The 14,888-nt window shown below is 41.3% G+C and overlaps 1 protein-coding gene across 18 annotated transcripts in view; it reads left to right on the top strand.

Annotated features, from left to right (window-relative positions):
• Mybpc1 (myosin binding protein C1) overlaps positions 1–14,888 on the top strand; it is an 85,499-nt gene that overhangs the window by 33,957 nt on the left and 36,654 nt on the right. For 15 of the 18 annotated variants that reach the window (XM_042263125.2, XM_076554584.1, XM_042263122.2 and 12 more), the window contains 6 exons: positions 616–764; positions 1,546–1,663; positions 3,815–3,866; positions 5,752–5,808; positions 11,419–11,585; positions 13,183–13,315. In XM_042263125.2, coding sequence (XP_042119059.1) covers positions 616–764; positions 1,546–1,663; positions 3,815–3,866; positions 5,752–5,808; positions 11,419–11,585; positions 13,183–13,315 — 676 coding nt within the window. The remainder of the gene's footprint in view (positions 1–615; positions 765–1,545; positions 1,664–3,814; positions 3,867–5,751; positions 5,809–11,418; positions 11,586–13,182; positions 13,316–14,888) is intronic. The other 3 variants (XM_076554583.1, XM_042263124.2, XM_076554588.1) reach the window with 1 other exon arrangement.

Raw genomic sequence — 14,888 nt, 5'->3', positions numbered from 1 at the left:
GGCACCCCATCATCTTGAATAAGAAAGACATGCATTTCTTTTGTGGAAATGCATAAATGTAAATCCACATTTAAATATTTCTTTCCACCAATATCTTCATTGCTTCTTTTCTGATTCAAAATTCCCAAATGGGCTGCGGATGTGGCTCAGTGGTAAAGCACTTGTTTATCATGTACAAGACCCCAGGGTTCACTTCTCAGATAAATATATAGAGAGAGATATATATAGAGATACATATGTATGGATTGATATATATATAATGAAAGTATGTATGTGTATATCTGAATATATATTATATATATAAAACCTGAGTATATATAATACACAATTATATATAATATATAAATATATATTATTCAGTGAAAAATATATATAGAGAGATACGTATATACGTACATACATACATACATACATACACAGAAACTTCCAAAGCAGATCAGATGGACGTTCTTAAAACTTCAAGGATACTTATCACAAAGCAGGGCTGATCCATTGTGCCACTGTGAAAATGTAAGCTGGCTCTCTACCGTACAGACCCGTATCAACTTCTTCTGCTGAAAACAAGACAAATGACAGTTTCTAAATTCGAGATTAAGTCCTTTGTGCTTTTTCTAGGTGCAAACATCACCTTTGTAGCCAAAGTCAAGGCTGAAGACCTTCTTAGAAAACCCACGATCAAATGGTTCAAAGGGAAATGGATGGATCTGGCCAGCAAAGCTGGGAAGCACCTCCAGCTAAAGGAGACCTTCGAGAGGCAAACTCGGGTACGGTCCTGAACCCCTGGATCATCCCTTCTGTTGGGGGGTATAAAGCTGTTTCAGACTGCTGCATGGTCCCCCCCCCAGGAGTATATTTCTATTCACCCCAGATAACTAAGACAATGACCTTAAAGAACTTTAAGATCTCACCTAAGTCCAGTTTGGTGAACCAACGAATCCACTGGGGTTATTTCTAGGGGCATGTAGGAGCTGCTCAGCTACAGCTACAGCAGCAGCGTGAGAAAATCAGGAGCTGCATCACGAAACACCTTCACCCCAGCGTGGGCGATGGTTCATGAAAGCTGCATCACCCATCTTCAGTGCAGCTTAGCTGACAGCTGGGCACTGTGGGTTAGCCTCTCCCTCAGTAATTCCTTACTGTTTGTGTAACCAGGGGGGAGGGGCCTTGTGAATCTCCACATTCTCTCCACAAGGGAATGTTAAGAAGGCTTGTGATGGTCTCCAGCTGGTGATTCACAGCTACTCTGATTCAAAATGGCAGCGATCAGATCCAAACCAGAGGAAATAGCTACACGACACAAGTTTAGTTTTGACAGATTTTCGTCCCTCTGGGTTATCATTCCTGTGTCTACACTCTGTTGCAATTGTCTTGCTGTGTCTAGAAGCTGTGGGGCACAATCCACCCTTCTAGACCGAGACATACTGGATATAGATACTGTCTTATCTTTACACCAGTTCTGAGAAATTTGTTAAGCAATTGAAAGGTGAGCACCTGTCTCTGCCATAAAGGTCAGTCTAGAGTGTGTCTGGATGCTTTTTATTGCAGATCTACACATTCGAGATGCAGATCATCAAGGCCAAAGAGAACTATGCAGGAAATTACAGGTGTGAGGTCACCTACAAGGATAAATTTGACAGTTGTTCATTTGATCTTGAAGTGCATGGTAAGAGAACCATCTCGCCTAGATAAATGTGACTTTTTACAGGGTGGAAAGGGATGGAGAAGAAATTTATGTAATGCTATCGGATTTGGGTGATTTAACTTGCATTTTGTTTTGTTTTATTTATTTATTTATTTTATTTATTTATTTATTTATTTATTTATTTATTTATTTATTTATTTATTTATTTATTTTGAGACAGCTCTGTCTGTCTTGAAACTCACTCTGTAGACCAGGCTGGCCTTAAACTCACAGAGATCCCCCTGCCTCTGCCTCCCTAGTGCTAGGATTAAAGGTGTGTGCCACCACCTTAATTTGCATTTAAGATTGTGTTTTTCTGATTGTGGAGGATTTAGCAAGCCTGATGAACCAGTATCATCTCTTGCTATCAGTATTCCTTCTGTCTCCCAGAGAAGGAGGGTATTGTTTTTTCTAATGATTTAATCTGTTGCCTGAGGCCATTTTTTTTCCACTGAAGTTTGGGAACAAGACAAGGATGGCAGGAAGCCAGGACAGAAAGAAGAGAGATGTTCTCTACAGTGACTTACGTCGCATAAAGGAAATTCTCCACCCATGTGTTCCATGTACTGCCCAGAGAAGACACAATATGGATAAATCTTAGGGTACATTGAGGATGAATGAAATCTCCACTTTTATAAGTGTACAGGTAGAAAACCAACTTGCCAGCAACAATCATGAACTTAAGATAACTTCATCAAAAAAAAAAAAAAAAAAAAAAAAGCTGGGCAGTGGTGGCGCACATCTTTAATCGCAGCACTTGGGAGGCAGAGGCAGGTGAATCTTTGTGAGTTCAAGTCCAGTCTGGTCTACAAAGTGAGATTCAGGACATGCTCCAAAGCTATACAGAGAAACCCCGACTCGGAAAAAAAACAAAAACAAAAACAAAAAAGATAAGTTCATCCAAATGTGATGTAGCCACAATTTTTTTTTTAAAGCCAGTATTGTTTCAAATGGAATTATTTACACGGAATGGAATTGAGTTTTAGGAAGCAATGCTTTTCTCTGCAACATACTGCTTGTTCCACATTTGGAATGATGTCATTGGTCTTGTGTACAGCACCTCAGCTTGGATCCCTCTGGAGGAGGGTAACCAGGATCACGAAGACTCCCAACCACACCCTTGTCCTACTTGAGTGTGCGTGTGTGTGGGGGGGGGGGAGTCAGCCTGGCTCAATGCACAAAGAGGAGCAGCCACACCGAGGGGAACTCCCTTTCCTGTGCGCAGGCAGTGTTAGGCAGATTAGAGAGGGTGAGGAGACTATGAACTTTGTCCTCAGTTAGGGTGGACTCTTCCAGCAAGCTATGGAGACAAGCGAGGTGTGGAACATGCCTCAACCACTCAGGAGACAGAGACAGGAAAGCTTCTGCAATTGAGGCCAGCTTCAATTGTTTCAGGCCAGATAGAGCTTTGTCTCTCTGTTTCTAAAATAAAAATAAAAGGAAGGAAGGAAAGAAGGAAGGAAGGAAGGAAGGAAGGAAGGAAGGAAGGAAGGAAGGAAGGAAGGAAGGAAGGAAGGAAGGAAGGAAAAAGGGAGGGGAGGGGAAGGGAGAGGAGGGGAGGGGAGGGGAGGGGAGGGGAGGGGAGGGGAGGGGAGGGGAGGGGAGGGGAGGGGAGGGGAGGGGAGGACAGGGTAGGGGAGGGGATTAAAGCTCTGCTGACGACCTGGAGAGGGCATGAAGTTCTTATTCTGAGAGATATCAAGCAGACACGGAATGATCATGGGTCCCTTCACTGTCAGGACTTCCAGTACCCAACAGAGCTTCATTACCCCAGCCAGGCATGTCTAAGAGTCTCCTGGGAAACTGTCAGAATTCCGATTTTTGGACTTCCCTCCATCATTTAGTAGATCAAAATCTCTATCAGAAAACATCAAGTTAATGCCTTTTAAACGTTCTCTGTGAACCAGTGGACAGGCAGGTGAAGTGAGAATTTGCCTCCGAAGTCTCTCTGTTGGTCCCTCATTTAGAGGATGAGAGGTGATGATGTCTCAGCAGCTCAGCCACCCAGGAGGACAGCCATCTCCCTTCATCTAAAGCTTTTCCATCTGGGGAACGCCTCAGTCCACGAGAGTACTGAATACAAAACCTGCCTTCTTAATCGTCATTCATTGTATTATCTCTTTCTTTTCCAAGAATCCACTGGGACTACTCCAAACATTGACATCAGATCTGCCTTCAAGAGAAGGTAATTTCAGAGTGGGAATCCAGATAGCGTTCATATAATAACATGGAGGTGGAAGAGTTTCCCTCCATTCTCCAGATTCCAAAAAGGCACAGCCATTTCACTGCAGTCAACCATATCATGTCTTTAAAATTGCCATTCTAGAAAAGCCATGAGCTTAATGCCCGACCAAGCCTACACTGATAATTTCTTAGAGTATTCTCGCTAGAGTAGACCCTCCATTTGTGCTGGTCTCACGATTGCCTTAGGTTATCCGTGTCAAGGAGTGGCTTCATCCTTATTTGCACTGTTTCCCACCAAATACCCCAAAGGGAAACAGAAAGAATACACCTTATACAGCGCCAGCAGAGCCAGAGCTGAAAACTCATTTCCATTTCTTTTCATCATGTGTGGCGCTACTAAACCGTGTGCCCTACCCAAAACACGGTTGAATAGCTCCTTAGTAAGGTTAATATCACATGCGGTGGGATCATCCTAAGTGGGTAACCACTGAATCTGCTGACTTTGAGGACGATGTGGAAAGGAACCATTTAGACTTCACAGACCGTTTTGTTGAAAAGGAAAGTCACCCTAGAGTATAAAATGTGATCCCTTTATTACAAAGCATGGTTTTGTCTCATTAAAAAACACAATTTACTGCCCAAATTATCAAGAAATACAATGTTTAGTGACTTTTGAAAATACTAGACATTATCCAATTAGTCAATGATAATTTTTAACTTGAAAAAAACCCTCCAACTGTCCAATCTCATTACTGCCCTCCCTCCACCACCCCCCATCTCATCCTTAACAATAAACCAACCTAAATGTGCTCATGGCACATGCAGGTCTATCTTAAGACAGGGAGACAGAAGCTACTGTTTTGTGCTTTAAAAAAATAGAAATGTGTTTACTTTAAAAGGCCCTCGGCCGCCTGCTAACAGAAAATGTGAGAACGCGTTACTTGGGTTTAATGTCTTATGACTTACATCTTAGACACACTGTTTTTAAACCCACATACTCTTTTCTTAGAAACTACAACTAACATCTGTAAAGAGCAGGAAACAAACTCTCCATTAAAAATTAAACATGTAAGTAAATCCGCCGTGCTGTTTAAACACCAGCACCGCAGCTTCTACTTAGAGTTAATCGAAAATCAAGAGAGCGGCTGCATGCCTGGTTTAAGATGCATTTCTCTATAGGGAAACTCCTTAAAAAGTCACTAAGAAAGAGTTAATTAGCAACTCAAGAGAGAACATTCTGAAAACTACACTTTAAAAGGTGCTAGCAAGAAAACCAAATGACTGTACTGCAAAGAGCAGTCTCTTTAAAAACAGAAAGAAATGCATCTTCTAGAAAGCTCTACAGTGAGTAGCTCCATTTTTATGTCCTGTTGGTATCACTTATCTGATTCATCTATTCTTGGGCATAGTGGTTACCTTTGGATATAAGGCCATGTGTGCACTTATATGTCTGACAGGCTCCATTTTGTCCTTGAAGCCAATCTCTGCCTTCCGTGGATAACAGAGATCAGCAAAAGTCCTTTGCTTTTTACACAGGTTTCTGTCCAGAGCCCCCAACTTGCAAAAACAAAGTACTTTGTGTTGCTTGGCTTAAGTGCATTTGTGTTATCTGGTGTTAACACAAATCCAAGCAGTTTCATGTATGCAATCTACACTGTGTCTTCTGCAGTCATACAGTAACACAAGTGCCTTATGTCTACTTTTCCACAAGTACATACTCCAAAAACTTACCATGTCACTTGTGTGAAAAGAAATAGTTTGCGTTGATTTAGTCCTCGTGTGCCGGTACGAAATTGCATATCCATTCTGTGTAGAGTGTTCATTCAGGGAAGCTCAGCTATGTGTCTGCATTAAACCCAGATTTGCTTTTCTTTTGTTAATGACAGTGGAGAAGGTCAAGAGGATGCAGGGGAACTTGACTTTAGTGGTCTCCTGAAACGTAGGTGAGAACCAAGTGATGCCGTGAGGCACCGTGGCCTGGATCTTTTAGACCCACCCAGAGAAGTCAAGTTTAAGCTGAATGCTTTTCCAAGAATTGTCTCTTCTTAATACGTGTTTTGCTTATAGAATGTAACAATCAACTAAGAGAGAGAGAAAGCAACAACTAACCTGTTGAAGGCAGAAGCGGGTGCTTCCTAAACTTCCTACTTACGTGTTTGATGAGTTTTCGTGTATTTTCTCAGTTGAGAGTGAGGAAATGGGATAACTGAGACATGAGACTTAACTGTCTAGAAACAGCCAAGACTTCACGTCATTCTCTTCTGTGACTGGGTAAATACAGCTCTTGTTACCTTTGGTTCTTGACACTTGACTGAAAATGTCAATTTCATATTTTTGGTAGTGGTCTTTGCAATAGGCAGATTCACTTTGATACGTTACTTGTGACTCAACTTTAAGACATTATTGATTTGAAGACATGTTGACATTTCATAAAAGCACTAATAATGAAAGACTTTTTCTAAATGTTTTATTATGACACAGTGTTGATTATAAGATACATAGTATGTAGTGTGTAGTATTCCAGAGATGTTTAAAATGCCATCCCCAAGATGCATATTTTAAAAGTGATAAAACATAGTAGTGAATAGAAATAAACATTTATTGTTCACACTTCCTTGACAGTGTCATCTCATGTAATTGGACATAGAGGACAGCCAGATGGATGTTCAGCATATAACCATGTTATAGGATTTCTGTCCATATATGTACAAGTATAAAATAATATAATAGACTATATTGCATGTGTTATTTTTAGCTATATATACATTTTTCAAGACATTTTCTATAGCAGAAAAACAACAAAAAGAAAGGGTTATTTTCTGGGATTATAGTTTAACAAATTTGTGAATAAACAGTAAACCTATTTGTCTAAATAATTTATAATTTTGCCATCAGTTTTCAGTTAGCTTTTCAGATTTATTTAAAAGACAATTTCAGGGGGCTGGAGAGATGGCTCAGAGGTTAAGAGCACTGACTGCTCTTCCAGAGGTCCTGAGTTCAATTCCCAGCAACCACATGGTAGCTCACAACCATCTGTAATGAGATCTGGCGCCCTCTCCTGTATACATAATAAATAAATAAATCTTTAAAAAAAAAAAAGACAATTTCAGTCCTCTTTGGGATATTAAAAGAACATTAATACAAATGCTCCTCAAAAATTGTAAACTCATGAAAGAAACACCATGTTTGTGTTTCTATTCTCAGTTTGGTTAGATTTTTTTTTTCAAGTTAACAGAATGAAGATTTCAATCAGAGCCCTCAACATTAAGGTTAAAAACAGAAATAGTTATAGGTGTAACTTACTAATTAGTGATCAATATTCAACAATACATATGACAATATCAAATACATCTTTTTTGATATCTCAATCATTAGTTTAAATAATATTAATTATTTCCCAAAGTTCATTTAAAGCAACAATATATGAAGTGTCCTTAAGTGAGCCTCATTCTCAGGTGAGAAACCAAAATCCTGAGACACTGAGTCAGTCACTCACACAGGGTCACACTGGACCAGGCAGGCAGAGACCTAAATCCCAATTTTTCTTCTTTGCTTTCTGGGTCAATGCCATCCCTGTGACTCCATGTTAGAAACAGAACTCCAAGCCGGGCGGTGGTGGTGCACGCCTTTAATCCCAGCACTCAGGAGGCAGAGGCAGGAGGATCTCTGTGAGTTTGAGGCCAGCCTGGGCTACCAAGTGAGTTCCAGGAAAGGCGCAAAGCTACACAGAGAAACCCTGTCTCGAAAAACCAAAAAAAAAAAAAAAAGAAAAAGAAAAAAGAAAAAGAAACAGAACTCCAAGTCTGCCCTAGAGGCTAACATTGCCATTCACAACATGCATCGCACTGTAGATGACAGGGGAGTTTTTCTTCCTGCTGCACATGGGGACTCACCTGGAAAATACCAACCTGTAGAAAATCAAGCTAGGTGATGTCCAGGGAAACAAAGCAGGGTCTTATCCATAGGAAAGGATGAAAATATTTGTATTATAGCGAGACCGACTTAAATCTCAACACCAAGAAGTCATATAAGGCAGTAAACTGAAAATAGATGTTTAGTATTAATGATCACACTTTCTTGACAGTATAGAATTCCATTGTGAGTCTTTGGTCAAAATATATGTCCTCTCTGAGGTGTGTTTTCCACATATATACATTTGAAAAATAACAACTAATAGAACTGTAAAAATTAAATTAAATATAAAAGACCTAGATCATGGTAGATAGCAGAAACCTTGCCCTTCCTCTAGACAAATGAACATTTTCTTTCAATGCATTTGTCTTCAAAGACCACACACACACACACACACACACACACACACACACACACACACACATATACACACATGCATACACACTCACACACATACACACACTCACACACGTGAGCACAATCAGGATGTGGTACAGTAAATTTAGTGCCACGTTCCAATTTAAAAATGAAAGGGTAAGAAATAATAGCAGGATGTTTCTACCAACAACTTGCATGGGGAAGAAAGAGGAAATTATATAGCCTAAATGACAAGAAAAAAAAATCTTAGGAAAAAGGGCATCGACTATGTCTCCAGTTCTCATTTCCTTCACGTCCTTTAATTAAGGCTCAGATTCACTGGATTGTTTGCCTAAGACTGTGTTCCTTTAACATACTGTACTAACCCACCATTATAACTGGAGAAGGCATGTGTTTCCTACTAAATGGTGGGTTGCATGTGTTTTCACTGTGGTAATGACACATGGTTACCCTTTCTACTTCTCCAGAAGTGTGTGGCAAAATCTCTGCCGGAATAAATATTAGAACCACTGTCTGTGTACCGAAAATTCTCCCTTTGCCTATTAAAGCCAGCTTGTTTCAATACACACTAGATGAATCAAGGCTAATATTTGGGGCAGTATTTCATTATGGGATTAGACCTTTGTAAATATTTAGAAGTCTTATTCTACATAAAATTTCTATAAATGATTTATGGTTCGCTAGGACCACCAATTTATAGAAATTTTTGCTGTTGATAAAAGTATGGTAGAAACTATACAGGTCTATCCCAGTGATGCAAAGGAACCTTAAAATCTAGATTTCTCAGCCGGGCGGTGGTGGCGCACGCCTTTAATCCCAGCACTTGGGAGGCAGAGCCAGGCGGATCTCTGTGAGTTCGAGGCCAGCCTGGGCTACCAAGTGAGTTACAGGAGAGGCGCAAAGCTACACAGAGAAACCCTGTCTCGAAAAACAAAAACAAAAACAAAAATCTAGATTTCTCTCCTCGCTGCACTTCAATTATCCACACAGACAGTGTCGTGAACAGCCACCGTGGTATGTAAAGATGGGTTCTAGGAGGGCTGACTGCTGTAAAACAGAGCTTTGACCTTACATCCCAAAGCTTCTTCTAAACTCGGGGCTACACTAGAGAGGTAGAAAAAGAAGAAAAGAGTTCACTGAGGTTCACATACAAAATCTGATAAGGAACACGCTGGAAAGGCATCCATCCTCCTACATCAATGAAAGATGCTGAGGATGATGGGCTGTGAGTCCACTCTAGGAAACGGTGAGCATTTTTACTGGCTTCCTCTGCAAACATTCTCCTGGTTTGTCTCACCTTTTTCTTGTGTTTCTTGTTGCTATTTAAATTATAATAACTATTGGACCTCTTGAACTCACAGAGATCCATCTGCCTCTGCTTCCCGAGTGCTGGGATTAAAGGCGTGTGCCACCACTGCCCTCTTTTTCCCTTTTTTAAAAAAGAGTTTTAAAGAAGTGGGTAGGTGGGTGGGTGGGGGACACAGGGCATCTCTGTGAGTGTGGCTGCTTGCAGAGGCCGGAAGAGGGTATTAGATTCCTTGGAGCCAGGGTGACAAGCAGTTGTGAGTTTTTCAGTGTGGGTGCTGGGAACTGGACTTAGCTCTTACTCAAGAGCAGTGTGTGCTTTTAGCTGCAGAACCATCTCTCCAGTCTCTAGGCACATTTCCTTAATGGGATTGGCTAGACATTGCCATTTAAGATGGTGGACCAAAGACCTCTTAGGTCCTTCCACTCTCTGGGTTAGCTCCATTTTCTGCACTGGGCAGGAAGACCTGACAGTGTGAGATGGAAACTGGAGCTTTAGACATTATCCTTGCCTAGGTGTTTCCGTCTCAGGGAACGTATGAAGTTACAGAAGACATTCTGAGTTAGGTGTGAGTGCTGTGACCAAGTCATGGCGCCCTTTGTTCACACCACCATATTTTCACGCTGATATCTCCAATTGTTGACCAATTTTCCAAAAAAAAAAAAAAAAAACAGTGTTATTCCCAGTAAGAAGCCCCTGGAACTTCTTTAAACTACCCTAATGAAAAGCTAGTTAACTTTAAACAAAATAATCACGACCATTTAGCCAGTGAAGAAAATCAGATTAAATTATGTCTTTCATTTATACGACTAAACTCATTCACTAAAAAATTCATGAGTAAATTTTGGCTTCATTGTGTGGATTTGAAATAGGGGCAAGACAGACGTATTTTGACCTTTTTCATTTATTTATTTTTTTTAGGCAGGAACTTACTATGCTGTCACAGCTAGCCTGTGACATACCATGCTGACCAGGCTGGCCTCAAACCCACCAAGATCTTCCTGCCTCTGCCTCCCGAGTGCTGACGCATGTAACAGATGACACATATAACACATGGAGGAGAACGTGGCTGCACCCTGTGGAGTAGTCATCATAAGGGTGGTGTAGTCATGTTCTCCTTCATGTGTCCCACACATTCTTTGTCAGTGGTCAGGATTTAGGGTCATATTACCCTGTCACTTGTCCATGGAATCTTAAACCATTTGTTTTACAGCTTAACATTAATCTGTCTACAGCCCAATCCCATTCTTGCTCTTAAAAAAAAAATCAAGATGGTATGGTAAGCTGAAGTACGACAGAATTTTTTCGCCTCATTGTTCTTTTTCCTACCAACTTAGAAAAACAATTTTCTCTTAAAATGCATCTTAATTGACACTAATATGAAGAACAAATAAAAAACTTCTATGATTGTTTCAATGTTTTAATGTAAAAATAACAAAATAATGCACATATTTATTAATGTGATGGAACAAATATTGGAAAAATCCACAGGTTTGAAATACTGTTTGGATTATGTTTACATCAATACATGTAGAAAGGGATTTTTTTCACTCGTAGGCCAATTTTAAATATTAATTCTTAATCTGCTTTTCAAACTGAATCTACTACCCACATGAGTGGCCAGATCTGTCTTTAAGTTTTTGAAATTCTTACCTTCAAATGCTTCTCAGCATTTTGGTCAGGATCTATTGCGATCAGACTTTGAAATTGAAAATATCTCAGGATTTGTCCTGACATCCCCACTCTTCCTACAACTGCGTTTTTAAGTTAGAAAAGTAAAAGTTCAAAGTGTACATACTTGATCTTCTGGTCTCCGGAAGTTACCCAAGAAATCGAGTCGACTCTGTTGGTGGCTGTAAGCAGAACCCTTGGCATCACAGAGTGGGATCATACCCCACCTTCCGGGTCTTTGGGGGCAGGACAGTTTCTAACCTAGGTGACCATTCTTCCGGGCTAGGGAGGTGAAGCAGCAGGAGGAGGAGCCCGAGATAGACGTGTGGGAGCTGCTGAAGAACGCCAACCCCAACGAGTATGAGAAGATCGCCTTCCAGTATGGCATCACTGACCTGCGTGGCATGCTTAAGCGCCTCAAGCGCATGCGCAGGGTGGAGAAGAAGAGCGCAGGTGAGCACTCCCAGGGACCTGGCAGAGGCGGATCTGCCACCTAGAACCATGTCTCATCCTATTTCTCATGGGCCTGCAGGGGTTCATGGTTCCTTTAGCTCGCATGATAAGGGTCAGCATGTTTACAGTGCCACACATGCCACACAAGGAAGCGGAGAACATCCCTGTGGCCTCTAGGAACCTCTCGGAGGTCTCCATTCGTTCAGGCTCTTATGTCCCTCACTCTGTAGCTCAGATTCTTCCTCCGAGTTTGTCCCTCGCACCCAGTAAGGTTTCTGGGGTGGGTTCCCTCGGTTCTGGTTTGAAACACAAAGTTGGGGGACGGGGAGAAAGGTGTGTTTTTCAAGTTGGCCACTGACGCTCCCAGCTTTCCTGTGCTGGATCATTATCAGGTTCCGGGTGCACAAAAATGTCGGGGTGATATCAAGCCCCGACTTTTACTGCTTCCCTTCATGTTCAGACGGGATTTAAAGACTCACATTATGGTTTTTTTAAAAAAAAAATCCGGTCCTCCTTTCTAAATGTCACCCTGAACTGGCTGAGAAGCGGCCCTTGGGAAATCTAGAGGCCCTGCCTGAGTTTGCACAACTCAGCCGTTCCTACAGTCTCACAACTCCTAGGTCAGGATTCCAGAAACAATCGTGGAAGTGGAGAGCCAGCTGACGACCCCTTTAGAGAGGCTGGCCTTTCTGAACCCTGAGTGCTGAATCCACGTGCTAGGGAACTGGTTAGAAACCTAATAACCATTTTTTAAATTTAATTTAATTTTATTTTACAATACCATTCAGTTTTACATAACAGCCACAGATTCCCTTGTTCTCCCCCTCCCTGCCCCCCTCCCCTTCCCCCCAGCCCACCCCCCATTCCCACCTCCTCCAGGGCAAATCCTCCCCCAAGGACTGAGATCAACCTGATAGACTCAGTCCAGGCAGGTCCAGTCCCCTCCTCTCAGACTGAGCCAAGTGTCCCTGCATAAGTCCTAGGTTTCAAACAGCCAACTCATGCAACGAGCCCAGGACCTGGTACCACTGCCTAGATGCCTCCCAAACAGATCAAGCCAATCAACTGTCTCACCTATTCAGAGGGCCTGATCCAGTTGGGGGCCCCTCAGCCTTTGGTTCATAGTTCATGTGTTTCCATTCGAAACCTCATAATCATTTTTATCTTTTTAAAATACCAGAAAGTGAGCAAACGCCAATGAGATGGCCCCGGGAGCACAGGCGTTTGCTGCCAACGCTAACCGCTTTAGTTTGCACCACGAGCCCGCATGGCGGGAGACAACAGACTCCCCAGAGTGTCTTCTGACACCAACACCCCACAGGCATGCCATGCAGGCACATACAGAATAAATCGGTGTAATTTAAAATTAGTAGTAGCGCTATTTTTCTCTTATGCTTCTTTTAAAAACACACGAACTTGCTTTAAATTTTAAACCATCTTTCTGTATCCATGTCAACATAACTGAAATATATGGGGTAATTAGGAAGGCTTCCAACTTTGTTCTTCCCTGAAGCTCTTTTTTTCCCCCCTTTAACACGTTCTTAGATTTTCATACACACATTATACACTGTCATATTTTTTTTGTTCCTGTCTACAGCTTTTGCCAAAATTCTCGACCCTGCGTATCAGGTGGATAAAGGAGGCAAAGTGAGATTTGTTGTGGAGTTGGCGGATCCAAAGCTGGAGGTGAAATGGTTTAAAAACGGCCAGGAAATCCGACCCAGCACAAAGTAAGTGGGCCCTGAAGGACTCCGTCAAAATAGAAACGGACAGTGGTCTGACTTAACTCGGAGAGACTAAAAGAACTTTTCAAGCATGTTTTTTTGGTTCGTTTGTTTTAGGTTTGGCAAATTATTTTAATATACAGATACAAAATGACAAATAGAGATTCACAGCATTTACAAGAAATCAAATAACTATTTTTTAAACATATTTTTTTTGCCTTTTTTAAGAAGAATTATTTATTTACTTATATATACAGTGTCCTGCCTGCATGTATGCCTGCAGGCCAGAAGAGGGCACCAGCTCTCATTACAGATGGTTGGGAGTTGGGAATTGAACTCAGGACCTCTGGAACATCAGTCAGCGCTCTTAACCTCTGAGCCATCTCTCCAGCCCTTGATTTGTCCTGATAATGTAACACTGTATGGAGGGAAAGGAGAGGTTGGAGTTGCAGCCCCTTTATGTGTAGCTCGGAATTCTGAAAGTCACAGTGCTGTGTAAAAGAAACTCATGTTTTCTGAGGCTATTTCAAGTCAGTCACAATTATTTTATGTCACTGTACATTATATGTATTGTCTCAACTTCTCTCTATTCAAAATAATAAAACTTAGAAATACATGAAATATACATTTGATATGCCAGATGAAAATTGCATCTCATAATTAGAAGGTTTGAGGTTTTGTGTTTATTTTTGCTTTCTCCCAAAAATAACATGAGTATTTGGTAGTGGTTGAACATCTTCTATTTGGGTGCTGTTGGGAGTACTCACAGCATTGCAACTAAACAGAATGGTTTGATGTTAAAATCATGAAACTCAGGCCAAAGCCTGGGTTTTATTATGTCTTGTCCCTCTTCCAAAAGGAAGGAGTCAAACTGACCGCTGATGTCTGATGGTATTGCTAGTCTGTCATGAAACTACTTCATAGAGGTCTTCCTCAACCTGGGAGATTTTCAGCTCTAGTGTATTGTCTTAAGTTAATAAGTGCCACATGTACACCGATGCAGACTTTAATCCCAGAAACTTGTCCCTTCTAGAGCACAGTGAAGTGGTTTCCAGCTTTTCCATGGGCTCATGCCTAACAGAATAACTCTGAGACGATAATATTTATACCTGGTGCAAAAGTCTCTTGGAGACAGCCTGGATTCACTCAGAAATAGTTTTCCTTCATTGGCGTCACTAGAAAATGTTGATATGTTTTGTTCTTGAAGTCTTCAATTCGAGATATTTCCCCAATTTGGTTTTTTGCTCATCTATAGAATACCCTTGTGTGCACCTCCATAATCAACACATATAGTTAGAGTATTTTCTCTTCCTGGCTTCTAGTTTTCTGTTTCTAAACTTTCTTTTTTAAATGGATTTGATTTGATGTGTATTGGTGTTTTGTGCCTATGGAGGCCAGAAGTTGAGTTACAGAACATTGAGAGCTGACAGGTGGGTGCAGGGAATCTAGCCGGGGTCCTCTGGAAGAACAGCCAGAGCTCTTCACCACTGACTCATCTCTCCAGCCTGGCAAATGATTTCTTAACAGAGAGTAACTGGGACACAATAGGCCCAATGCTTAAGCTCATTTAAGAAACTCT

This window comes from Peromyscus maniculatus, chromosome 18, assembly GCF_049852395.1.
Source record: "Peromyscus maniculatus bairdii isolate BWxNUB_F1_BW_parent chromosome 18, HU_Pman_BW_mat_3.1, whole genome shotgun sequence".
Lineage (NCBI taxonomy): Eukaryota > Metazoa > Chordata > Mammalia > Rodentia > Cricetidae > Peromyscus > Peromyscus maniculatus.
This window is presented reverse-complemented; position numbering and strand designations above follow the sequence as displayed.